Source organism: Salvia miltiorrhiza, chromosome 1, assembly GCF_028751815.1.
Source record: "Salvia miltiorrhiza cultivar Shanhuang (shh) chromosome 1, IMPLAD_Smil_shh, whole genome shotgun sequence".
In the NCBI taxonomy this organism is placed as follows: Eukaryota; Viridiplantae; Streptophyta; class Magnoliopsida; order Lamiales; family Lamiaceae; genus Salvia; species Salvia miltiorrhiza.
In genome coordinates, this window is record NC_080387.1 from 46,330,510 (window position 1) to 46,356,338 (window position 25,829).

At 36.2% G+C, this 25,829-nt stretch overlaps 3 protein-coding genes across 6 annotated transcripts; 1 reads left to right on the top strand and 2 right to left on the bottom strand.

Moving 5' to 3' along the window:
* Positions 1 to 909: 909 nt before the first annotated feature.
* Positions 910 to 1,859, bottom strand: LOC131008899 (disease resistance protein RGA5-like). Its single transcript, XM_057936007.1, has 2 exons — positions 1,599 to 1,859; positions 910 to 1,494 (listed from the first exon to the last, which is right to left on the bottom strand). The coding sequence occupies exons 1-2, from the start codon at positions 1,857 to 1,859 to the stop codon at positions 1,327 to 1,329; spliced, it is 429 nt and encodes a 142-aa protein (XP_057791990.1). The 3' UTR covers positions 910 to 1,326.
* A 10,929-nt stretch (positions 1,860 to 12,788) lies between these two features.
* On the top strand, positions 12,789 to 16,608 carry LOC130986890 (cyclin-L1-1). 2 transcript variants are annotated; one of them, XM_057910439.1, is made up of 9 exons: positions 12,789 to 12,958; positions 13,888 to 14,073; positions 14,290 to 14,371; positions 14,486 to 14,626; positions 14,805 to 14,974; positions 15,264 to 15,540; positions 15,669 to 16,068; positions 16,157 to 16,192; positions 16,295 to 16,608. In XM_057910439.1, the coding sequence occupies exons 2-9, from the start codon at positions 13,922 to 13,924 to the stop codon at positions 16,357 to 16,359; spliced, it is 1,323 nt and encodes a 440-aa protein (XP_057766422.1). In that variant the 5' UTR covers positions 12,789 to 12,958; positions 13,888 to 13,921; the 3' UTR covers positions 16,360 to 16,608. The 2 variants fall into 2 exon arrangements, with proteins under 2 accessions (XP_057766422.1, XP_057766414.1); XM_057910431.1 differs by having other exon boundaries at positions 12,804 to 12,958; positions 16,283 to 16,608.
* A 447-nt stretch (positions 16,609 to 17,055) lies between these two features.
* Positions 17,056 to 21,333, bottom strand: LOC130986874 (uncharacterized). 3 transcript variants are annotated; one of them, XM_057910416.1, is made up of 3 exons: positions 21,053 to 21,333; positions 19,913 to 20,101; positions 17,056 to 19,707 (listed from the first exon to the last, which is right to left on the bottom strand). In XM_057910416.1, the coding sequence occupies exon 3, from the start codon at positions 19,668 to 19,670 to the stop codon at positions 17,337 to 17,339; it is 2,334 nt and encodes a 777-aa protein (XP_057766399.1). In that variant the 5' UTR covers positions 19,671 to 19,707; positions 19,913 to 20,101; positions 21,053 to 21,333; the 3' UTR covers positions 17,056 to 17,336. The 3 variants fall into 3 exon arrangements, with proteins under 3 accessions (XP_057766399.1, XP_057766390.1, XP_057766402.1); XM_057910407.1 differs by having other exon boundaries at positions 19,961 to 20,101; positions 21,053 to 21,332; XM_057910419.1 differs by having other exon boundaries at positions 17,056 to 20,101.
* Positions 21,334 to 25,829: the final 4,496 nt, after the last annotated feature.

The following is a 25,829-nucleotide window of genomic DNA, read 5'->3' on the forward strand; positions in this document are numbered from 1 at the left end:
AGCAATTGAAATCTATTTCAAAACTTAAAGAGAGAGAAATCAGATATTTAAAACATAAACAAATGTGAATTATTATTCACAAAAAAAATAAAACTAAAAGCTTCACTAGGTCCGGTAGAAATTAAGACGTATGATACTCCAGTTCCAAGATCAATTTTCCATGGACAAAAGGTTCTCCTTCTGCAATTGCATATTTCTCTTGTTTCTGTTAAGCATGTTTGTCATTTCTTGTCTTGTTTATGGCTGCTTGGTGACTTTAAACATGTTTGGTCTCATCAAAGTAGATCACCTAGAAGTTGCCTGTATTAAAGATTCATCACCTACATCTTGATTTGATAATTTATTTTGCATCTCATTAATATCAAAGAAGATTAGCCCTTTGATGATGTAAACTGTGTGCCCCTGCCTTCTGCTTTGTGCCCCGTTTAGTTTATTTCACAAGCACACTTTGTTAGTTTGCCACTCCCAGTGACCTGTTGAGATCTTTTAGCTTTAATCTTGATAAGAATTAATTCGTGAATAGCAAATGAAAGGTTACTTAAAATATTGTCCTGAAGTAGGTTGACAGCTGCTTTTGTAGTTTCAGGTTCGCCTTGTGTATACCAATACTAATTCCAGATTGAGACCAGAAATATTTTGTTGCTGATATAGAAGGACTAACTATCGTCGTGGCGTGAGGAAGCATGAGATATTACCCCAAAATGTGGATCTACCACCAGTATTGCCAAAGAAGAAGAAGAAGCCCTTTCCCATTCCTTTAAAGAAGATTCAGGAAGCAGCAAGAGAAGATAAGAGGCTTGCACAAATGGGGATTGAGAAACCCCTCGAGCCTCCAAGAAATGAACTCAAACTTAGGTCTTGAGCATTGACCATCATCTACATATACATCATTCATATATGATTAGAAACATGATTATTGTTTCTAGATTCATTCGTTCATGATTATTGATTCATCATATATTATATTTAGAGATTTCAACACCTACTTACAAACCCAAATATTATATTTTAGAGGCTAATTAAACACCTAATTTACAAACCCAAAATTATGAGCTCCCTTTACCACAACATATTACCACTTCTTCTTCTTCCTCTTAAAAAAAATGGAACTCAAATTCCCCAGATATTCATCATCATCATCCACCCCTCAATTCACATAATCGTGCAGGTATCGCTGGGCCTCGTTTCGTAAATCGGGTGGTAGCTGTTGGACCAGAGGGGCACCGACGGCGCCGGCGCCGGTGCCTCCATCCTAGCGGCGGGCTTCTCTTCCTTCTTGTCCTCGCCCACGCTCACAAGCTCCGCGTGACCCACGCCCTTCCTCAGCTACCGCGTGAGCTCCACGGCGTCGATTCTCTCTCCCGCCACCACCACCTGATCCTTCGACGCCCCCGCCAGCGCCGCCGATTCCACGCCCGATATCCCCACCGAAATTTTTAGGGCTTTGGATCGGGATTTCTCGTCGTTCATCGACACCCTCACCACAATCTTAATCTGCATCAAATCGAAATTAATTAAGCTGAATTGAAGCGATTTAATCAATTAAACGAAAATAGGAGTAAGGAAAAGGGAATTCTCCAGTTTTTGTAGTAAATTACCTTCATTTTGTCGATTGATGAATGTGATGCCGACGAAAGGAGTGAAATATTTTGCGAGGAGATGAAGATTCTGTGAGTAGTGTGAGTTGATTCGTCCCTTTGCAAGGGTTTCCGTCGAATCCGAGAACACCGCTTCAGATCTAGGGTTTCCGCAGCAAAACCCCCTAGCTCCGCCGCCAGAACCACCAGATCCTCACCAGCCTCCGCGCCACCCACCGCCGTCCGACCCCATCCTCTATTACCCGCGCCAGATCTGCCCATTCAGGGGTGGGGCGAGTCAGCAGTGGCGGAGCAACGCTGCTGCGTGCGCGGCTCCCTCCGTCTCAGAACAGCAGTGTAGCGGTGGTGGTGGGCGGCAACTGTGGAGCGGTGGTGGAGCGGCGGCGAGGACGAGAAGGAGAGGAAGAGGGAGAGAGAGAGAGAGACGTGAAGGTGAAGAGAGAGATGAGAGAAAGAGATAAATGAGTGGCCATTTTTTTAAATTTTAAAGTAAGGGGTATTTCTGTCTTTTCAATCAAAAAGTGGACAGTTTTTATTATTTTTATCTTAGTGGACAATTTTTATCTTTATAATACGAAAGTGGATAGTTTTATATATTAACTCTTTTAGTAACATTTGATTTTTCATTTAGCGTGTAGGGTGATATTACTTTCTATATATCTCAATCTTTCGTGTGTGTGTTTTTGTCCAAAACAATATCGATCTTTTAAATAATCTATACAAATATTTTAAATTTTAATGTTAATATTAATTCTATCATTTGAATTGGAGCGTAGGCACCTATAAAGTGAAATGACTTTCTCCCATCATAAATTTAGTTATATAATTAAAAGTCGGGCTAATTATATATATATAAATGTTATGCTACATACCTTATTTAAACTCCTTATGTGAGCACCGTTCACGTTTAGCATTCGTTAGCGTTATCTTTTATGTTTTAGACATTTATTTTTATTTTAATACTTCATAAATTGTTATTGAAATCATTAATTTTATAAATTATATAAAAATCAAAGTTCGATTTGTTCATATTCCCTTTACCTTCACATATTTTAAAGGTTGGGGTAATTTTAAATAAAATGCAAAAATAGGGAGAGTAATATTCGTAAATAATGTTAACTCGTTTTCGTAAGTATAGAACACTGATAAAATGTTTTTAAGTTCGATGTATTTATATTAAGGGATATTTGCCGTAAAATACACGAACTTTCAACAAATTCTGATTTTTCCCATAACCTTTAAAATTTGAAAAAAAATATACAACCTTTCGATTTTTTCTGATTTTTCCCATGGGCATAAAACACTCTCAAATAGAAATTAATTTTTGGACTTTTGACTTAGATTTTTTGATACCTAAACGTGTACGTCGGCTTTATTATGGCACCTTTATTATCCCCCACGCTTATGTATCAAAAAATATAAGTCAAAAGTCCTAAAATCAACTTCTATTTGAGAGTGTTTTATGCCCGTGGGAAAAATCAGAAAAAATCGAAAGGTTGTGTATTTTTTTTCAAATTTTAAAGATTATGGGATAAATCAGAATTTGTTAAAAGTTCGTGTATTTTAAGGCAAATATCCCTTATATTAATTTGTATCGGCAAATTGAGCTGACAATTTGAGATATTTTTCGAATTGTTTCTAAATCAAGTATCAGAAATTTGAGGCATCCTCAAAGTTCGAGTGTACGTTAGAGGTTTGTGAACATGGGAATTTGGAATACTATGCAAAAGTCGTCTTTTATCTCATCATGTCGTTGTTGTATATATTTTTTCCACTCAATTCCATTTAATTAAGTCTTGCTTAAGTTGTCCTTGACATGTATAGATATCTTTGATTTTTGGCCAACTCCCCTTACATTTTTCCACAACATCGTTTAAAATTGTATGATTTTTGATACTTTTTCCGTCTCTGAAAAATATGAATAATATGAGTGACACACGAGTGTTAAGAAATACTCTCTTCGTCCCTCATACATCTTCCTTTCTTTTCATTTTGGTCCGTCTCCAAAACATCTTCTTAATCCACTTTTAGAAATAATTACATTCACTATTATTACTCTTACAATCTTCACTTTTTGTGAACTCATTCTCCACTCATTAAATACAGAATTAACTTTAATTAAAACTCGTGTCACTCCCTTAAGAAGATGTTTGAGAGACGGAGGGAGTATTAGATAAGTGGAGAAGAGGTCCTATTTTATATAGTGTTATGGTATTTTAACAAAAAGTAATGATGGATAATGATGATTTTTTTATAAATAAGTATGAAAGATAGGAGTAAAATGAAAAGAGATGATTCAAAATGACAAGATGTGCATATTTTTTGGAGACAGATAAAGCATATGCTAAACAATATAGAAAATAAATAAATTAAGATATATAGTCTAAGATGGGTAAATTAAACAACATTTATAATGTGTGTGTCTAGGTAAATTAGACTAGACGGTTGTACGTGTATTCAATTCAAAATTTAAATCCATCAATGTCAAAAAATGGTCATGATCACCTTTTGTCAAATGATTCAAATGCGTTCAATCAATGAAAATAAATATTACTATGTGTAGCTAGCACGATCTGGACATGGATGTGAATACATTTACCCAAATTTGATTTGTCCATATCATAATTATCATTCACAAATATACCTCAAGTCCTCAACTGATTTGATCTCATGATAGTAAAGTACTCCATTCGTCCCATTAATGAAGACACACTTTTCTTTTTGGGTTGTCCCAATAATAAAGACACATTTCTAAAAAATGAAATAATTAGGACATAAGATACACTAATTAATTGCACCTTAATTAAGGTATAAATAAGAGACAAAAAAACCCTAATCTTATTTCTGCCAAATTTCGTCCTCTCCGCCTATCTCACTCTCTCGTCTCTCTCTCTCAATCCAGCTTCTCCGGCGAGCCTTCGACCACCGCCGAGCACCCCTCGCATCTCCGACCACCGAACGCCCCTCGCCCCTTCGGTGAGCCTTCGATTTACTTGATTTGATGGATTTACTTGATTTTTTGTGAAACTCTTACACATTTGACCGATTTGACAACTATCGGTTATAAAAGTCAACGATTTGACAACTATCAGTCAAGAGTATATATGATCGGTGGATGGTTAGATCATATGGCCGACCAGGCGGACACATGATTTCACCCGGCTGACACATGAAATCACCGATCGAACACATGATCTAGCCACCCAGATCATGTGTCCGTCTGGTGAAATCATATGTCCGCCCGGCCGGTCACATGATCTAGCCACCTACCGGTCATATATACTCTTGATTGATAGCTATCAAATCGTTGACTTTTATGACCGATAGTTGTCAAATCGGTCAAATGTGTAAGACTTTCACAAAAAATCAACCAAACCCATCAACATTAAAAGATAAAATAAGTACTTCACATAATTTGAGCATAAAATACTTAAGGGTTAAGTACCAAATACCCCCCCCCCCAACGTTGGGGCCCCTATCGCGTATAGGACCCTATAGTCAGGGTCCGCGCTGTTTACTACCTCAACGTGGCTAAACCTAAGCAAATCCCCCCCTCAAATACCAAATACCCCCCTGCATTAAGTCACCGTTGGGGGGTATTTGGTACTTAATACCTGACTATAGGGTTCTATACGCGATAGGGGCCCAACGTTGGGGGGGGATTTGCTTAGGTATAGCCACGTTGAGGTAGTAAACAGCGCGGACCCTGACTATAGGGTCCTATACGCGATAGGGGCCCCAACGTTGGGGGGTATTTGGTACTTAACCCAATACTTAAATTTATAAAGTAGGACATTTTTTATATACAACATAATAAATATGGCATTTTTGCCTATTAACACTAATTTTTTAGGTAGATGTTTTAGATCACTTTCTGGGAGAACACCTTAGATTTGTCATCAATTATCTATTTATTTGTTATTTTTTTGGAAAAATATTGAGCAGGAAGAAGATTGGTTGAAAAGTCATTTGAAATTTGAGAATTTTTTCTTTTGGATGATCTTTTATGCTGTTGAGGGAAGGGTGAGTCCTTTGAAATTTGAGGACATGATCTTTATGCAATTGAGGGAAGGGTGAGATTTTCTAATCATAAAGATCTAATTTAAAAAGTTTTAAATTTTGCCTAATACATTAGGAGGCATTTGCACATTTTTCATAACTCATCCTAAACTCTAAACCCTAAATCCTATGCATATACTTTATTTGCCGTTACATAGCCCTAATTCATTTTCAACTCTAAGATTATAACAATTTTCCCACAAAAATACTCCATAAAACTATGCATATAACTTGTGGGTTATATTATAATTTTATGATGGTCGAACTTGCAAACATAGTTTTAATGTCTTTATTTCATGTAGATTTTTCATTATTTTCGAAATAATCCGTGGTGAACTACTTTTGCAGCAAATCTGATGAAGATTGATCTAGAATCTAGATGGTCGAACTCCTCTAAATAAAGTGTACAGCTCCTAAATTTACAAGCATGAACTATTAATCACAAATTTTATACTAGTATGAATTTTATTTTTCGACTTGGAATTCATATATTACTCTAGTTAAAATTATCACATCAGTAGTGGACACGTTATGCTTGCCCATTATGGATAAGTAATAGTTTTTGATGCTAATAAATAAGCGTAACTTGTCTGTACTATATATAGTAAATTACTATGTTAAGTGCATATAAAATCACAATAATATTGTTTTTGAGTTGGGGATATAAGAAATCGAATGAGTATAGCATGCATCATAAATTGCGACCTGCCTTGCTAGGTATTCACATTTCAAATACTTGCAAAATATTCAATCAATAAATAGAAATTGCAATGTAACACTTCATTCTTTTGTTTTTGGTTCAATCTGGCAAATTGCTTCTCTTATATCAAGGAAAAGAACTTCAAATCCCTTTTTTTTTTTTTTTTTTTTTTGCGCATCAAAAAGGCTTTATTTTATTCACTTTGTGGGTGATATTTTATCAACACACAATATAAACTTCTATTTTCTTTTCCATTAATCACGATCTTTAATAAGTACTCCCTCCGTCCCATGAAACATGACACACTTCTTTTCGGCACGGGAATTAAGAAATTGGTATTTTGTGTGTTAAGTGTGGTAGGTGAAAAAAGTGAAAATGTACATAAAGAGTAAATTTTTTGCCATTTTTAGAAACGTGTCATGCTTCGTGGGACGGAGGGAGTATAATTTAAACGAATGCTTACAAATTTCAATATTTAATGAAGTTGAATTTTATACAACTCCTTTTCGCATTTAATTATATATATATATTGCTTGCATATTATCTATATAATATATACTAGAATTTCTAAAAGAAAAAATCGCAAACATTATTGCTTCTCACAATCACACGAGATAAGTACTCCCTCCGTCCCACTTCAATTGACACACTTGCCTTTTTTGTTTGTCCCATTTCAATTGGTATTTTCCTAAAATAGTACGTGGTCTCTACTTTATCTAGTCAAATAAAACAAGTGGACTCTACCTACTTTACACTCTTAACCCTTTATTCTTAATTTCCGTACCCAACTCAAAAGTGTCAATTGAAGTGGGACGAAGGGAGTAGTATTCAATAATTCATCTACATTTCCTCACAAAAAAAATAATTCATCTACATCCTACATCCTGTTATAAACTAGAGAGAATAGAGAAGAGAATATGTATTGAGCATCTTCAATATGAGGGCCAAAGGCCTCTATTTATACAAGTATGAAGCTAGGGTTTTAGGGAGATTTCTTGGTCAACACACATAAGATAAATCTATAAGATATATTTACAATATTTTCCCTTGATTGACCAATCCCTAAAACAAAAAATGTTGTCTCATTAAAACCTTGCTAGGAAAACCCAATGGGACAAAACCTAGTCGAAGGAAAAAGAGTACAACTACTTCCCCTGAACTTGAAATCATTGAATATCTTTGAGTCGACGCATGCCGATCTCGTGTACCAACTTTCTGAATATCGAGGTTGGTAATGCCTTGGTGAATAAGTCCTCCAGATTATCACTTGAGCGAATTTGTTGAATGTCGATATCGCCATCCCTTTTGAAAGTCGTGTGTGTAGAAGAGCTTGAGAGAAATATGTTTCGTCTTATCGCCTTTGATGTGTCCTTCCTTGAGTTGCGCGATGCAAGCAGCATTGTCTTCATATAAAACAGTATGTTTGGCCTTTGATGAAGCTAACCCGCACGACTCTTGGATATGACTCGTCACATTTCTCAATCATACACATTCTCGACTTGTTTCGTGGATTGCAATGATTTCAGAATGATTTGAGGATGTTGCAGTCAAGGTTTGCTTCACAGACTTCCATGATATAGCAGTTTCAACACATGTGAAAACGTATCTAGTTTGTGACTTAGCTTCATGTGGATCGGATAAAAATCCTGCATCCGAGTACCCCACTAGAGTATTTTCGGATTTTTCTTGATAATATAATTCAAGGTCAATGGTACCCTTTAGATAACGTAGAATGTGCTTAACACCATTCCAATGTCTCAAAGTGGGTGCAGCACTAAATCTTGCTAAAAGATTGACAGAAAAAACTATATCTGGTCTAGTATTATTAGTCAGACAAGTCAACGCTCCAATTGCACTTAGATATGGTACTTCTGGACCAAGTATTGTTTCACCCTCTTCAATTGGTCGAAATGGATATTTCTTAGTATCAAGAGATCTAACGACCATTGGTGATGCAAATGAATGTGCATTATCCATGTAAAAGCGTTTTAACACTTTTTCTGTATATGTAGATTGATGGATAAATGTTCCTCCACGGATACGTTCCATTTGCAAACCAAGACAAAACTTTGTCTTTTTCAAATCTTTTATCTCAAATTCTTTCTTTAAATATTTAGCAGCTTTATTGAGCTCTTCAGGAGTCCCAATTTAAATTTAAATAATCAACATAAACTGCTATGATTGCAAATCCACTTTCGGTTTTCTTAATAAAAACACAAGGGCAGATATCTTTATTCTTGTATCCTCTTTCAAAAAATACTCGCTCAGTCTATTGTACCACATACGACTAGACTGTTTCAACTCATACAACGATTTTTTTTTTTGCAGTTTAATTGAATACATGCTTTTGGGTTTTGACTGCAATCCTTTAGGCATTTTAAATCCTTCGGGATTTTTCATTTATATGTAATTTTCTAATGACTCATATAGATAAGCAGTTACTACATCCATAAGGCGCATATCAAGCCTTTGTGACACAGGCAGACTAATCAAAAATCTGAAAGTAATAGCGTCCATTACAGGAGAGTATGTTTTCTCATAATCAATTCCTGGTTTTTGTTAGAAAAACCTTGTGCTACGAGTTTTGCTCTATATCTAGTAACTTCATTTTTCTCGGTTCTCTTTCTAACAAAGATCCACATGTATTCAACATGGATTTTAGATTCCGGAGTTAAGGCTATATATCCAAATACTTTCCGGTTATCACAGGAATTTAATTATCTTTCTATAGCTTCTTTTCACTTTGGCCAATCAAGTCACTATTTGCATTATGCAACAGATTTTAGTTGAGGATCATCATTTAAAACATGAAGAGCTATATGAAAGGCAAATATATCATCAACAATGATATTTTCTCTCTCTAGTACCTGATGTAAATAATTTATTGAGATCTCATGATTTTCATATACTTGTAATTCTTTAGGAATTACATCGCTTTCATTTGGTTGATTAGTCGTTTTCGTCATTGTTTGGTTTCCATCTTGCCCCTTTCTTTTTCTAGGCATAGAATCTTTGGAACCAACTGGTCGACCACGTTTTTGACGAATTTTAGACTCATTTGCTGCCAAATTTATTTGTCCTTCAAGGACATTAATTTTAGCTGGAGTATTTGCAGCATGTATGTGAGATTGTGTCACTTTTCTTGTATCTACAAAAGCATTAGGAATTTGATTTGCAATCTTTTGCAAATGAATGATCTTTTCAATTTCTTGTTCACACTGATTTGTTCTATAATCAAAATGTGATAAGTTTTTCTCATTCCAAGAGAGTTACTTGTGCTTTTCTGGATGTAGATTTGTTCCTTCTAATGTTGGAAATGTCATTTCGTCAAAATAACAATCTGCAAAACGTGCAGTAAATAAATCACATGTTAAAGGTTCTATATACCTTATAACCGAGGGTGAATCAAATCCAACATATATCCCAAGTCTTTGTTGGGGACTCATTTTTCTTCGTTGTGGGAGGGTGCAATTGGGACTTGAACCACACAACCAAAAGTTCGTAAGTGAGAAACATCAGGTTCTCGGCCAAAGATAATTTGCATTGGAGAGTATTCATGATTGGTTGATGGCCTTAGTCGAACTAATGTTGCAACATGGAATATGGCATGACCCCAAATAGTAGTTGGGAGTTTTGATTTCATAAGTAATGGTCTAGCAATAATTTTAAGACGTTTAATAAACGATTCCGCTAAACCATTTTGAGTATGGACCTGAGCGACTGAATGTTCAATCTCAATTCCAATAGCCATACAATAGTTTTCAAATGCTTGAGACATAAACTCACTAGCATTATCAAGACGAATTCTTTTAATTGAATTGTCTGTGAATTGAGTTCTTAATGTTATGATTTGAGCAAGTAGTCTAGCAAATGTTGCATTTCTAGTAGAAATCAAGCATACATGTGACCATCTATAAAAGGCATCGATTAATACCATAAAATATCGAAAAGGTCCACAAGGTGGATGTACAGGTCCATAAATGTCTCCTTTAATTCTTTCTAAGAAAGATGGAGATTCAGTATTATCCTTCGTATATGAAGGTCTAATGACTAACTTGCCTTGCGCACAAGCATCACATGGGAATTCATTTGTAGAGAGAATCTTCTGATTCTTTATGTTGTGCCCATATGAATTATTGATTATTCGGCGCATCATAGTCGCTCCAGGATGTCCAAACCTATCATGCCAAAGCTTAACGCTTTTTGTATCATTGAACTTTACGTTCATGACATGGTTTGTCTCAATTGCTTTTATGAATGTGTAATACATTCCAGAAGGTAGTGTTGCTAATTTTTCTTTTGTCAGCTTATAGCTTAAAACAAAAGAATTTATGTAAAGATATTCATTGCTACATTCCGCAATTTTCTCGATGTGGTATCCATTATTGCGGATATCCTTGAAACTTAGTGAGTTCCTTTTAGACGTATAGGGCATTTTTAATATCTAATTTAGTATCATTTGATAAAATGATACAAGCTCTTCCGGAGCCTTCAATGATGTTTGATGCACCTGACATTGTGTTAACATTATGCTCAACTAATGTCAATTTAAGGAAATACTTCTTTTGAAGAATAATTTGTGTATTGTCACTATCACCAAGACAAATATCATAAGATTCCATATGATGTTAGTGTATAGATGTTTATGCCTTGTTAAAAACCTCTCCGCAAAAACCTTAAAGGAAAAATTCGGTAGAGAAAAAGAGTACAAGACATATATTTACGCATATATTACACTAGTTGTCTCGTTAAAAACCTTAACTAAGAAAACCTCGTAGGAAAAAAACTTAGTAAGGAAAAAAGAGTACAACCATTTGGCCTTTAGGGCACGGTCTAATTTTCAAAAGCATGTAATATGTGTTTCTATTCAAGAGCATGTAATATTCTTCAGGAATATTACTTGTGCTACTTTAATAGCATCAACTTAAGATCTTGCATGTAATATTATTCAGAACACTACTTGTGCTCAAGGTTTAATTTTCGTGAGCATATAATATGAATTGCTCTTCAAAAGCATGTAATATCCTTTAGGAATATTACTTATGCTACTTTAATAGCATCAATTTAAGATCTTGAATGTAATATTCTTCAGGAATGCTACTTGTGCTATTTAAATAACATCAATTAATTTTCAAGATCATTTTGAAAAAAAAAAAATAGACTGTATATATATAGTATATCAGAATATAACATGTCAAACCTCTAAATAAGAGCACAAAAAATACTGAATTTGGCATAGAAATTGATATATACCAATAAACTTTACATTAAACAAATTGATTTGATTTATTTAAATGAATATCAATTCATCGTATTAAAAGAAATTATAAAAGAATGAATTTGATAAAATATTAAAGTAATTGATAATCTAATCAAATACAAGCAATTAAGTAAATCTTTATGCAGAAACGGCTTAAGACCTCCATAGATGTAATAATATTCAATTCAATTGATTAAGTAAAAGAAATCAATTAAAAAGAACGTATTTTATTATTCATGCGTATTTATATGGATTGACATAAAATTAGAAAAGTAATATGAGAATATATATTCAAGTAATAGGCTATGGAGACAAAGCAATTAATCGAAACAATTTCGATAATCATATGTAAAAGCAATTCAAAACATCCATTGGTTAAACAATATCCAATTTGATTGGTAAGTAATCAAGATTTAAATTAATCACACGAGCAATATGATTTATAAAGCAATAATTAAAATGGGTTAATTTTATGATTGAATCCATCTCAACAAATGAATATGTTATCAATTACTCCATATGCGTGAAAGTAAGTGAAGGAATCCATCACCCATGGAAATCACCCTTTTCTATAAGCCAACAAGCCCGATGCAGTTAACAATAATGGTGGTTAGAGTGATATAATCAACTTTAAGGAGATTAATCACAATGCATGCACTCACTTCAATTTGGATCAACGCATTCAACATAATTAATGAAACAATTAAAATCGTTGATTGAATCAATTCACAAATCGATGTATATGAAGAAAATATATATTGATGGGTTCGAGTGTTCGGAAAAAAATTAACAATTCAAATAACACACTTATAATCGACAATTATATGAATTACCTTATCGGAAAGACACGATTCTTTCCTAGGGCATACCTTCAATATTTACTCAATTGATTAGAGACTCATGCTGATAACGTGTTATAAACTAAGAGAGAAACGAGATAATAGAGAAGAGAATATGTATTGAGCATCTTCAATATGAGGGCCAAAGACCTCTATTTATACAAGTATGAACACACATAAGATATATTTACAACACATCCGACTTAAATCGAAAATCTTCAATTTATTTGTCGTAGCTAATTTAATAAAAAACGTATCCAATACAATTTCGGAAAGCCCAACAGATTATTACTCCTATTAAACTAAATCAGGCCCACTCAACAAATTAAAACTCAAAAGACAAAACAAAAATAAATAAATAAACTCCTCCCTCGCTCTCTCTCTCTCTCTCTAATTCCTTCTTCAGCACTACCGCCTCAGCCCCTTTTCTCCCAATTCATCAATAAAACTGGTGCTGTCATTGGATTTCAGAAACTGCAACGGCTTCCGGCTCTAGCTTCAGGTAAAATTGTGGATTTTTTGTTTCTTGTTTAGCTTGAAACTTGAATTCTTTTATCATGGTTGCTATGTTCGTCCTCTCTTATTAGAATTGTGTAGTAATATTCTTTTTGATTATGAGTCTTCGTGCTGCTCTGTTGCTCAATTATGTTCGTGTTAGTGATATCCGCATTAACTGGATCAAAACTTGTAGTTTAAAATGTGCATTAGGGATTATTGATAAATATAAAAAGTTGGTAGATGATTTAAAACAATATAAAATATTCTTTTAACCTCACCCGAGTCTACTGCTTCCTCATTCTTCTCGTCGCACCGCTTCATCCGCCCGCTCGCTGGCACCGATTACACCCCATAGCCCTGTCGCCAGTAGCAGCACAATTCCCCCCACTAAGCTCTTAAGCCCTAAAGCACATCTATGTTCAAAGCAAAAGTGCTGCGCAACAGAAGGGGCTAACGTGAAATCTTCGAAACATAAAAAAGGAGAATGTGTTTATGCGTTTCTACTGTTGAGAAACTGAAATAAAATAATCTAAAATGCTGTTCGGTTGGAGACCCTTAGGATGCAAGTTATGATATTGATACATGACAAGAAGTTTGTATCAATTGGTCAAAGATTTTATGTATGAGAAGTTTATTATGAATTAAGAACATATAAGTGCCTATTAACGATGAAGTGGTGAAATTGGAACTGGATTATCTTTAGTGAATGAGGCAATTTACATCTTGTGCGGGTATGTTTCATACACTTAGCATTTTTGCTGTAAGAGTTTTCTTAAGTTGGTAATGAGTTATGGACGTTGGACTTTGTGTTTGGATCTGATCTCTGGATAAAATAATATTGAGTTTTGAAAATAACATAAATGATTGCTTACCTGTTTTCTGTGGTTTCCCATTTTTTAGCTTTAATTCATGAATTCATACAATTTTTGGCAGGTCAAGTATCATTGCGCTTGGTGAAAGATAGAACATGATTTATACGGCAATTGACACATTTTATCTGTCAGAAGAACAGCTGAAGAATTCACCGTCTCGTAAAGATGGTATCGACGAGGCCACTGAAACTACACTTAGAATCTACGGTTGCGACCTCATACAAGAGAGCGGCATATTGCTTAAGCTGTATCCTTTTGCTATGCAGTCTTCTGTTTTTAATTGATCTCTGTCATTTTGATGCTTTGGTGTAGTATAATTTTACATGTTTTTGTTACATGTAGAAACTAAATCTTAACTTCATTCTGAACTGCAAAAATTATATAGTAAAGTGATAATGCAGTTATTTTTATTTTATGCCCTTCTCCTCCACATTGGCTTTCTTATTTCCTTATCTATGCTCAGACCACAAGCTGTTATGGCGACTGGTCAAGTCCTATTTCATCGTTTCTACTGCAAGAAATCATTTGCTCGGTTTAATGTCAAGGTCTCTTTTGTTTGCTAATTTTTTCTCATATTTTGCCTAATCACATTTTTCATTTGTGAGTTTTTTTTTATCTTTTATGCCATGGTGACTTAGACTAGATTCGTTTACTTGCAGAGGGTTGCAGCTAGTTGTCTTTGGCTTGCTACAAAACTTGAGGAAAGTCCTAGAAAAGCAAGGCAGATACTGATTGTCTTTCACCGGATGGAATGTAGGAGAGAGAACTTGCCAATAGAGCATTTGGACACATCTTCCAAGGTTAGCTTTAGATCTTACTTTTATATCTAAGATGCATGTTTTCATACTTTTGATTCACTATGAGCTATTTTATTCTTCTGGTTATCATTCTTTGTCACAGTCTATAATGTGCCTGAGTTGATATTGTTTCTATATTTTATAATGCGGAGTTGAATTCATGTCTTTTGTTCTTTAACAGAGATACGTGGATCTGAAGGCAGATTTGATTAGAACAGAAAGGCATCTTCTCAAAGAGATGGGTTTCATCTGCCACGTTGAGCACCCTCACAAATTCATATCAAATTACCTTGCTACACTGGAAATTCCCCCAGAACTCAGACAAGAAGCTTGGAATCTTGCAAACGACAGGTGTATTTTTTTATACCATATATAATTTATTTGAAATTTTGGATAAATGATGTGAGACTGTCCGTTCCTACTTTAATGTTTGGTATTTGTTCTATTGAAAAGTTAGTTTCATCAATAGCTTAGTAGGTTCACATTCTCCATCCAAAGTCTGACATTGCAATTTTAATTTGGATATGGGATGTACTTATGTGGATGTGTGGACCAAGATTTTCACTCAACCAATTCTTCTTGACATTTATCTCATTTTTTAACACAATTCTAATGATGTTCTTATGTTGCATGCAAACAGTTTGCGCACAACCTTGTGTGTCAGATTTAAAAGTGAAGTTGTGGCCTGTGGTGTCGTATATGCTGCAGCCCGCAGATCTCAAGTGCCATTACCTGAAAATCCCCCTTGGTGGAAAGCATTTGATGCCGACAAATCTGGAATTGATGAGGTTTGCAGAGTTTTGGCGCATCTGTACAGTCTTCCAAAGGCTCAGTATATTCCTGTTTGTAAGGAAGGGGGTTCCTTTGCCACACCTACTAATCGACCATGGGATTCGCCACATCAGTCTGCTTCAAAGGTAAAAACAATACTGTTTAATTTATTCTTATTTTTTTTGTTTCATGTACCAAAACACATGTCAAAGCATTTTGCAATAGCTATTAAGCAAATGTAGGTGATCTGCTCGTATCTCATACTTCTTTTCAGGATAGTCGATTAGCAGGAACAACCACAAATGAAGACACCAATGCTGCAAAGGCACCTTCCACTGTTGTCAATGCAGAAGCTGGTAAGGATGAACTGGTTAAAGCTGCTCTCGACAAATTGAAGGATTCAAAGAAAAGTGACGACGAAGGTAAAAGCATAACGAATGGCGGCGAGTCAAGAGATGAACCTGAGGCTAAATTGGCATCGGACACTAGGACAGAGACAGGTGGCGAAAGGATAAAGGAGAGGGATAGAGACAGGGAAAGGGAGAGAACTAGGGGCAGAGACCATGATAGAGGGCGGGAATCCGACAGGGAACGGGGACGGGAAGACTATGAAAGGGGCAGAGACAAGGTTAAGGAGAGGGTTCATCGTTCGAGGGACAAAGGAAAAGATTCTGGTCAGTGAATGTAATGGATTGCCATTATTTCAGTCATCGTATATGTACTCTTCTCTAAAACTAACGTATAACTGACCTAATTACACAGGACGCATGGAGAAGTCCAAACATCATTCTTCTCGAGGTACTTTTGCTTATCCTTTATTATATTTCAGTATGTCTAGGACCCTAGTAGTTGTACAAGTTAAATGCTAATTTCTATTCTCTCGTGGAGATATTTGTTTAGATCACCACAGCTCGTCTTATGCATCAAAAGATAAAGATCGCCGCAAGCATCATTCATATGCTTGACATATTTGAGATAGTCATTCATTTTGAGCGACAGTGTTCTTCTTCTTCACAAGCGTTGCTGCAGATTACAGTGTTCCAATTTAAAAGCTGCTTGTACCTTGTAAACTAAATACTCGATAGATTGAAGCACAGCTCTGTTTTAGAACTTGCCACAATTTCAGTATAGCATTTTGATCTTTCCATGTAATGGCTCCACAGAGCAGTTTGGTGAATCTTGATCGAGGAATGTATGGTTTTATTTTGGCCGCAGTCCACTGCAATTTTAAGGTATGAGATCCACAAAATTATACACATGATACTGAAAATTTTTCTTCTGGAGCTCCTTTCGACTTGATAACTCGTTCAACTGATCACTTCTTTGATGCCCAAAAACTGTTGAATTTCACATCCATTTGAAATAATTACTTTTAAAAAGAAAAGTAACTATTTATTAAGATTAATTAAAATATTTAATCATTAAAAATATATTTACTTTTGAAAATTAATCTAAATAGAAATTCAAGATGTAATGAAATTATAATAATGAAAATAAAAATATCCCATCATGAAAATTAATTGACTATCTATTAAGATGGAATGAAATTATAATAAGAACAAAAATATTATCATGAAAAGCAAGCCCTTCCAAAGTCAAAAGCCAATCCTAACAATTTTCCTGAAAAGGGGAAAAATATAATTAAAGGCAGAAGTCGGGAAAAAAAAACACAAGATAATTTTCCTGTTATGAGCACTAACAAAAAATTATGTACAGACCGTCCAAGTCACTTGAGAAGGAGACATCAAGACAGGTCCTAGGATTCCAATGTCTGAAATTAGTCCTTAATACAGCCAAATAGTCAAAACCACCCTAATCAAGAGCACCTACCATTTGTTTGCCAAAGTCACACTTGTTTTATGTGTGGGGCAAAAACACAAAATCCACATCCAGCTAGCCATAAATCATTACCAGCCTTGGTAAACAAATGTGGTTTGGGGGATTACATGCTTTGCCTCATAATATTCACTCCTCGTGGTGATCGCCTGAGGTCATCACATCTCCTCCCTTCCAAATCCACACTCTTATGTGGGCTACAAAAACTCCCTGATACAGCAGATTTACCCTTTTCGTTCGGCAGTGAGCTCTCAACACCAGGACCATTATCTCTACACTCCATCTTTGCTTTTCCATCGACATACAAGTCATCAGGACTAAGAGGAATGGATGCAGGATCAAGTTCAAAGGAACCTATTGGCACTCCTTTCCTCTCCGCGCCAGTCATTTTGAAACTGGGAACACAGTGGGAGAACTTGTACAGCTCTGTCGGCCCTATTAAAAATGAACTTGTCTCATTTTGCTCACCCCTTTGGAAAAGGCTCACAAATCCAGCAACCTTATCCAAGTGGACAACTTTTATGCCAATACCTTCAGCAAAATTAGAGAGCACCTCTACAATTTCATATCTGAATTCCATATGATTCTCCGGGTTGGAACTCCAACTGATATCCCAATCTTTAAAAAGAGCCCAAACCTCCCCTTCTCTTGGGTATATAAAAAAAGAACCTCTCTTTCCGCCTTTTTCACAATGCACTTGATGAGAGAGTGACGCGCGCGCTGATATTTTGTCAGTTTTACCAATCTTAAAACTTCCACAACCGGCAGGTAACTCGTTCTTTACCCATCTTTTAAAAGAATCATGAATAGGAACAGCTTCCAGCCATGTAATATGCAATTCAAATGGAGAACCAACCTTCCTAACCTTAGCATAGAATCTTGGCATGCTATCTAATGTATCATATAATGCCCAAAACTGATCCGCGCGAAATTGGCTTTCATCACGCAACTTTTCAAAGTCACTAAATTCTGGATCAGGACACTCCAAAAAGTGTGTTTCTGAATCCTTACGTGGAGATAAATCTAGGTCAGAATCACTTTCAATTTGAACTGGGTCAGCAGGAGCACTGGACCTACCACCAGTTGCCCCTCTGATCTCAGCTTCTTTATCAAAGCCCTCATCCTTGTCCTTCAAACTTTCTTTGGAGTGAGCAGCTCCTGTTTCTTTGTTTTTAAACTTAGAAGAACCTGGAACTGTATTTTGATTGCCATGCTTTGAGTCTTCCCCATCTGCCTCTTGGGTTGTTTGAGCTCTCTTGAGAGGTCTAGAATGATGATCTTCATCAGCTTCCTTGTACGATACATGCTGCCTGCTCCGTGATGATCTACGTGCAAATTTAGAATGAGTAGATTCAGATTTCAGATCAGTAGCAGCAGCATCACCAAGATTCTCTTGCTCAGTATCAGAACCGTCACTAGATTCCAGCACAAACTTTCTCCCTCTCTTCTGGCCTTTGGTCCTTGTATTTCTTGATTCTCTACGAACTGGTCCCCCATTGGATGTTACGCCTACCTTTTTGCCATTCAAGTCCTCAGCAGTACTGGATACCTTGACACTCTCAGAACGACCTCCTTTCCGGACACCTGGCTGTGGTTGCACATTTTTCATGTTGGCAGCCCCTTGTGATCCAGCATGTGACATTGAAGGCGCTTTGACATTTTGCCTACCAATTTCACAATTTGCCTGATAACCATCAGGTTTGAGTATGTCAGGTTTTGATGGCACATGCTGAGAACCTTGGCGACCCACCTCAGCTGGGGAAACATATGGAGCACTAACTTCATATGCAACAAAACCCTTCGAGCATTTACTATTAGTGCACTGCAACAACTTTTTGATATATTGTCTGTGATACTGGTAGTTTACTTTGCAGAAAGGGCAACATGTCCAGAAAACAGAGGTAGACTGAGTATTCTGATAATGATTCAGGCTGTTGAAACCATTAGATGTGTTTTTGCTTTGAGCTCCGTACTGGTTATTTGGCTGAGAACTTCTGTTCGTGTGATGATTTGGAGGGTTTGTTGTACCATGTCTGGACCAGACCCTAATCTTATTGTCATATAATGATTTCTTTGCTGGATCTGAAAGCAGTGCATTGGCTTCACAAATTAACTTAAAAGCCCCCTCGGCACCAGGAAATCGATTCTTATCAGGATGGAGAATAAGTGCAAGCCGACGATATTGTTTCTTGATTATTGCCTCATCAGCCAACTTTTCAACTTGAAGGACTCCATACCAATCTTTTTCGGATCCTAGAATCCTGTTTTGAGCTGAGCAGTGCACATCACAGATGCTCAGCATCTGGGTAATATTTTCAAGTTCAGGGTAGAGGTTTTTTCCTTTCAAAGCAATCTTTCGGGCACCTTCAAAGTCGTTCATTTGCATCTTCTTTTCAGCAATTTCCTTGGCCCTCATAGCCTCATCTTTGTTGCACTCCATTGAAAATAACTAGTTTCCAAATTCCACAATGAACTACCTAAGTACACCAAACATGTAGATCGTCAGTTGTCATCTTCTGCAAGCATATTCGCAATCACACTATCCATGAACACTACTTACAAGTTTGTGTAAGCTAACAGTCTAATCTCATTAATAAACTAGAATATAACATAAACACAAGGCACAACCAACACTCCCAATACCAAATAATAAGAACAACCAAACTACAACACTCCAAATACCTGATAAATGGAAAAACACAGGAAACACATTTAAAATAATAGTAATACCCTTGTGGTCTGGAAGCTGATTTAATAGCAACGGCCAAGCACCACGAAGCGCTTGGCCTTCACAAGAACTTGTTGTATCCAAGCAGCAAAGGTGATCACAAATCCATAAATAACCAGAGCTTCAACCGCCAGTAAATAATCCTGATCAAAATATAGCAAGTCATCAAGAGGGAAAAAAATGCAACACAAAGCAGCATACAAGTTTCATGTTGAAGACTAGGAGACTAGAGACATGTGTGTAACATGATAGATAGAAGCACAGGGAAAATTGAGTTGAGAAGATAACATCCATCCATCTTATAAATAACTTCCCATATACGAGCTTATCTAATTCATATTATTTCTCACACAACAGTATCATTGAAGAAGCTACAATAATCACATGCACTGGACGTCACAATAATTAAATGGCACACATAAACCATGATTACAAGAGTAAGAACTTCAAGCTTCATCTATTATGCTGAATAACAGTCTTACCATACCCAAAATGAACAGATGTCTTTTACCGATTAATCACTTTCACATGTCAAGAAAAAGCCTAAAAAGCAGCAGCAACCAAACAAAACTTAGATTATCCATTTAACCGAAAAAGCTCCATCATAAGGATACATCACATCATCATCCCCACATTCTCATTTTTCACATAAAACTGGCTATTTCTAAAAAATATATGCTGCGAATTTTCTCTAAAAGAACTGAAGAAAGGAAACAAAGCATTGCTCAAACATGCACAAGAGAGTGCTCAGATATGTAACACAATCAAACAAGAGTTTTGACGGGCGAAGAAAGCTTGCGCGATTATCTAGAAACTTCAATTTCGAAAACATGGAGTCACATTTACAAGCGGTTTCCCAAATACCACTACCACACCAGAAAAGGTATCATCAAAATCACGCTCCGCAGTCAAATAAGCGCACACAACGAAAACAACGGAAACCCTAGAAACGACCGAAAACATAGAAGCCATAAAGTCACAGGCAAACCGTATAATACAAAACTAAATCAAGCATCTCCGCACTTGAATTTTCATAAACTAAAGCAAATGCAAGGACATATTTAACAAATCTCAAAACCATGCAAGTAATGTACCTTGTGTCTATTCAGAGAAAAGAGTGAGAGGGGAGGAGGCGAGGGAAAAGAGAGAGTCAACGGTTGGAAAACGAGTGGGGAGTGAGAAGATGGTTTTCCTGTAGTGTTTCAATGGAGATTTGCTGCAACAGAGAGGGAAAGAAAAGGAGGGAAAAAGAAAGAGTGAATTGTTTTTGGAGAGTGGTAGAGAAGAAAAAAAGGGGGAAGAGAGTTCCTCAGAAATTTAATTTGCCCCAAAAACTATTGTGAGTGCGTGCCATTAGCAACTTGCAAGGATGAAGTAAGGGTTTTTTCTAGTGATCACAAGATATAATGGAACAATCTAGAATATGGGCTTGGGCTTTTAGACCAAATTTGATTAGATTGGCCCAATGGGCCTTGATTCTTATAGAGGTGTAGGGAATGTCTATCGGGCCAATTCATTTAGTTTCGAACTAATCCAATAAAATTCGGGTTATTTTGGTTCCGTCTAATTAGGTGGGCTAGCCACTTGAGCCATAAATTTTGCGAAATTTTTAGGGTTAATAGCCGAAAAATACACGAACTTTCACCGAATTTGCATATTGCACATGACCTTCAAAAATAGCCCCAGAATACACCACCTTTGAATTTAATCGCAAATTGCACCCGCGTTGACTAACACCTTGATCGGCGGTGACGTGGCCATCGGAATTTGTTGACGTGGACGATTTTCCGATGTATTAAAACGACGTCGTTTTGTCAAGCTCTTTTAAATTTAAAAAAAAAAATGGAAAAAATCATTTTGTTCCAATTTTTCCAGTTTCCGGCGAGGAGGCCCGTTTCATTTTCCAGGCGATTTCTAGACGCCGAGCACCAGGCCAGCGCCCCAGATCCGCCGCCTTTTCCAAACGCCGAGCACCACCTCCACCTCCACCGCATCGCACAGCGCGACCTTGTCTCTGACCGCTGCGTTCCACCACCACCGTTCATGAACGTCGCCGACCACCGAGCCCTACACCTTCAATTCACCGCCAACTCTGCAAAATCCCCAAATCCAGAACCAAAACGATTCTCGGTCAACGATTTTAGGAGGTTTTGTTTGTTTGCTTGTTTGGGGTTCTAAAATCGCTGCTCTGCAATTTCTAAAATCGAGTGGTTGGGAGGTCGATGAAGGAGGAGGGTTTGCAGAGTGCGAGGCGGCGAAAAGTCGCGGGGGAAGAGGGAGGGCGGCGAAAGTCGCGGAGAAAGAGGGAGGGCGGCGGGGCGGCGGAAGTCGCGGGGAAGAGGGAGGGCGGCGGGGCGGCGGAAGTCGCGGGGAAGAGGGAGGGCGGCGGAAGTCGCGGGGGAAGAGGGAGGTGGCGGCGTCGATGAGGAATGGCGCCCCAGATCCGCCGGCGGTGGTGGAAAGCTTGAGGAATGGCGCCCCATATCCCCAGATCCGCCGGCGGTGGTGGATGAGGAATGGCTTGGTGGAAAGCCTCTGATTTTTTGTTTTTTTTTTTTAATTTTTTTTTAATAAAAATGACATGTGTATTGCCAAATCAATTAAATTGCCACGCGTATTGCCACATACAATAAAAATGCCACGCGTATAGTCCACGTCATTGCCGGTCAACTTTAATTATGGCCGGAGTTCTCGCCGTGTGCAAATTACAACAAAATCAATAGCTCATGTATTCTGGGGCTATTTTTGAAGGTCATGTGCAAAATGCAAATTTGGTGAAACTTCGTGTATTTTTTGGCTATTAACCCAAATTTTTAACATGCATAAATTTCATTAATAAAACGATGATGTTTCACCTATAAATTGGACGAGGTGATTTATCGTTCCGTCGTCGAATTGTATAATGGGACATTTTCTAAAAAACGATAAGGACTCGTTTGGTATGCAATATAAGATAAGGTTTGATATTTTGATTGAGATGATTTTTACTATATGTCATATTAATACCATGTTTGATAGAATGCATTAAAATATCTGTAAAATATGATATGTTGCTTGGTATGATATAGTAAGATCATGAAAAATGAATACTCCCTCCGTCCCACGAAGCATGACCCAGTTTCCTTTTTTGGTTGTCCCACGAAGCTTGAACTGTTTCTAAAAATGGTATAAAATTTACTCCATTTATTCACCTTTTCATTTTTTCACCTACCACACTTAACACACAAAATACCAATTTCTTAATTCTCATGCCGAAAAGAACTAGGTCATGCTTCATGGGACAGAGGGAGTAATAATTATAATTATGATTTGTATTACGCATGCCACCTCCTTAAGTAGTATACAGAATCACTCAAATCAGTATAATATTTTTGACTTTTAATTTATAAAGACAGTGTGTTTCGTACTACTTCTTGCCAAACAGGATATCTAAAATGTCATAAGTATATTATATACCATAATCACTCATATCAAAGGAGCCCTAAAAGTATGAAATATTAGAATAGAAAATGAAATTCGAGGATATTTTTTAGAAAACAATGAAAATTAAGGACACATAACATGATTATCTTAATGGAATGTATTTAAAGTTAATTAGGAGTTAATTCGATCATATTTTTACAACTATCTTTAAATATGAATGGATTATTGACATTAAAATATATGTACTTTTCGTTTTTTTTTTTTTCTCTTCATTTCGCACTCTAACTTAAATTGATACAAATAATATACTAATTTGAACATTATTATAATTTTATCACGATTTTTTATTAAGTATTTTTTACCATACCTTGGACAGAAAGATGAATTTTGATTTGACCAAACTATATGTACATTGTATGTATATATTCGAATCGTTGGACCTAACTATATAAATCATTGATATTTATTTGAAGAAAAATACAATTCTTTCCGTTCCTAATCTATAAGGATGATATCGATGTTAGTGTGGTGATATTTTATAAAACGATGGGTTTATTTGAAAGTTATGACAAAAACAGAAAATTTGCAGTACAATTTGCAGCAGGGCAGCTTAATTTCTCTAGTTGATAAGAATATCGTTTACAATGATTACTAGAGAGTAATTCAATTTCAATGAATCTATCTTAAAAGTCAAAAAGACCGATAAAATCCATATCTATATAATACGCCCTCCGTCCATGAAAGAACTTCCTAGGAGGGAGTGACACGGGTTTTAATAAAATGTTGTATAGTGTATTGAAAGTGGAGAAAAGGTTGTAAAGTGTATTGGGAATTGTGAAAAAATATTAATAATTTATTGTGTTGTTTTAATTAATGTTATTTGAGTGGTGAGAATTGTCTTTGGTGGGATATTGTCCCAAAATAGGAAAAAGTAGGAAGTTCTTTCGTGGACGTCCCGAAATAGAAAAATAGGAAGTTCTTTCGTGGACGGAGGGAGTATAAAGAAGAGTTTTTTCCTTCCAATTTTTACCTCCATTTTTCTCTCTCTTCTTTCACTATATTTCTCTCTATTTTTTTTTCTTCAATTTTTTTTCTAAACATCTTCAAATTTAATTCATGAAAAAAAAAACTTAATATACTACATCTTAAATTTAAGTTTGTGAAAAGATCTTTAATATGGTATAAAAAATCATCAAAAATAAATTTAAAACTAATAAATTATAAAAAAATTAAAATTAATTTTTTTTTGTTCTCTCATCATTAACAGTTTATAATTTTTTATTTATATATGTTTATGAAAAATATTTATTTATTTATTTATTATGGCACTTAATAATAATAATAATAATAATAATAATAATAATAATAATAATAATAATAATAATAATAATAAGGGGTAATTGCATGGAAAAACACCAACTTTGATCAAAATCCAAATTTAACGCAAACTTAGGATCTTCCAATTTAATACACCAACTTCCAATCTTGTCCAAATTTGACACGGCTCAATGTTTAAAATTCGAAAAATGACCCCTTTTTGAAACTAATTACACAAAGACCTACTTATGTTTTAATTTGGGATATCTTAGCCCAAAAACTTTATATCCTTATGATGTTTCTTCTAATTATGGCTTGAATGGTATATCGGCTGGAAACTTTCCTCGTGCCCGATAGATTATTTTGTAATCTGGGTCTGGACTGTGAGACAATGCCACGTACTTTCAAGCAAAAAGTTAAAACAAAAGATCCTTGTTGAAAATGGTATCAGAGCGGGTTTTTATAGAGGAATTATATAATTTTTAATTTATTTTATTATTAACCCATGTGGGAGGAGACTCCACTGAAAATTTATGGATCCGGACGAGTGTCCGAGATGTGTACACTACAGGAACTCTCTCCAAAATCTGGAGATAGAAACCAGTCGCTTCATAAGCGATCTCAAATGGAACAATCGAGTCCTCGTTACCAACCTACGATGAGGAGAAGATATCGAGCTTATTCGCGATATCATCGCGAGTATCCAATTCTATCATGAGCACCTCATGAGAATGGCCGCTGCCAGAACGGCCATTGAACGAAGGAGAGACGAGGCCCATCAGTCACACGATTGATGGAACCAAAAAACAAGGCGGGAGTAGCTTATCCAAGCTACCACAAGATCGAGCCAGACTCTTCCGAGAATGTCAACCTACGGGAGATTCAAAAGACGGTGGAATATTACGGCGTCAAGCTGTACGATCTACCGATGGAGCTGAGCAGAATATCACTCAAACAAGAGGAAATACTAACCCTCTTGCGTGATATCCAGACAAGAATGGAGGAGATCGAAAGGCGAAAACCATGTTCCGGAAAAATTCGGAATCAATGGTCCAAAGATCCGACGAATCCATCCATATTTGATGCAACACCCAAAGAGTTGCAGCCGAAGGACATAATCCGAATCATGAA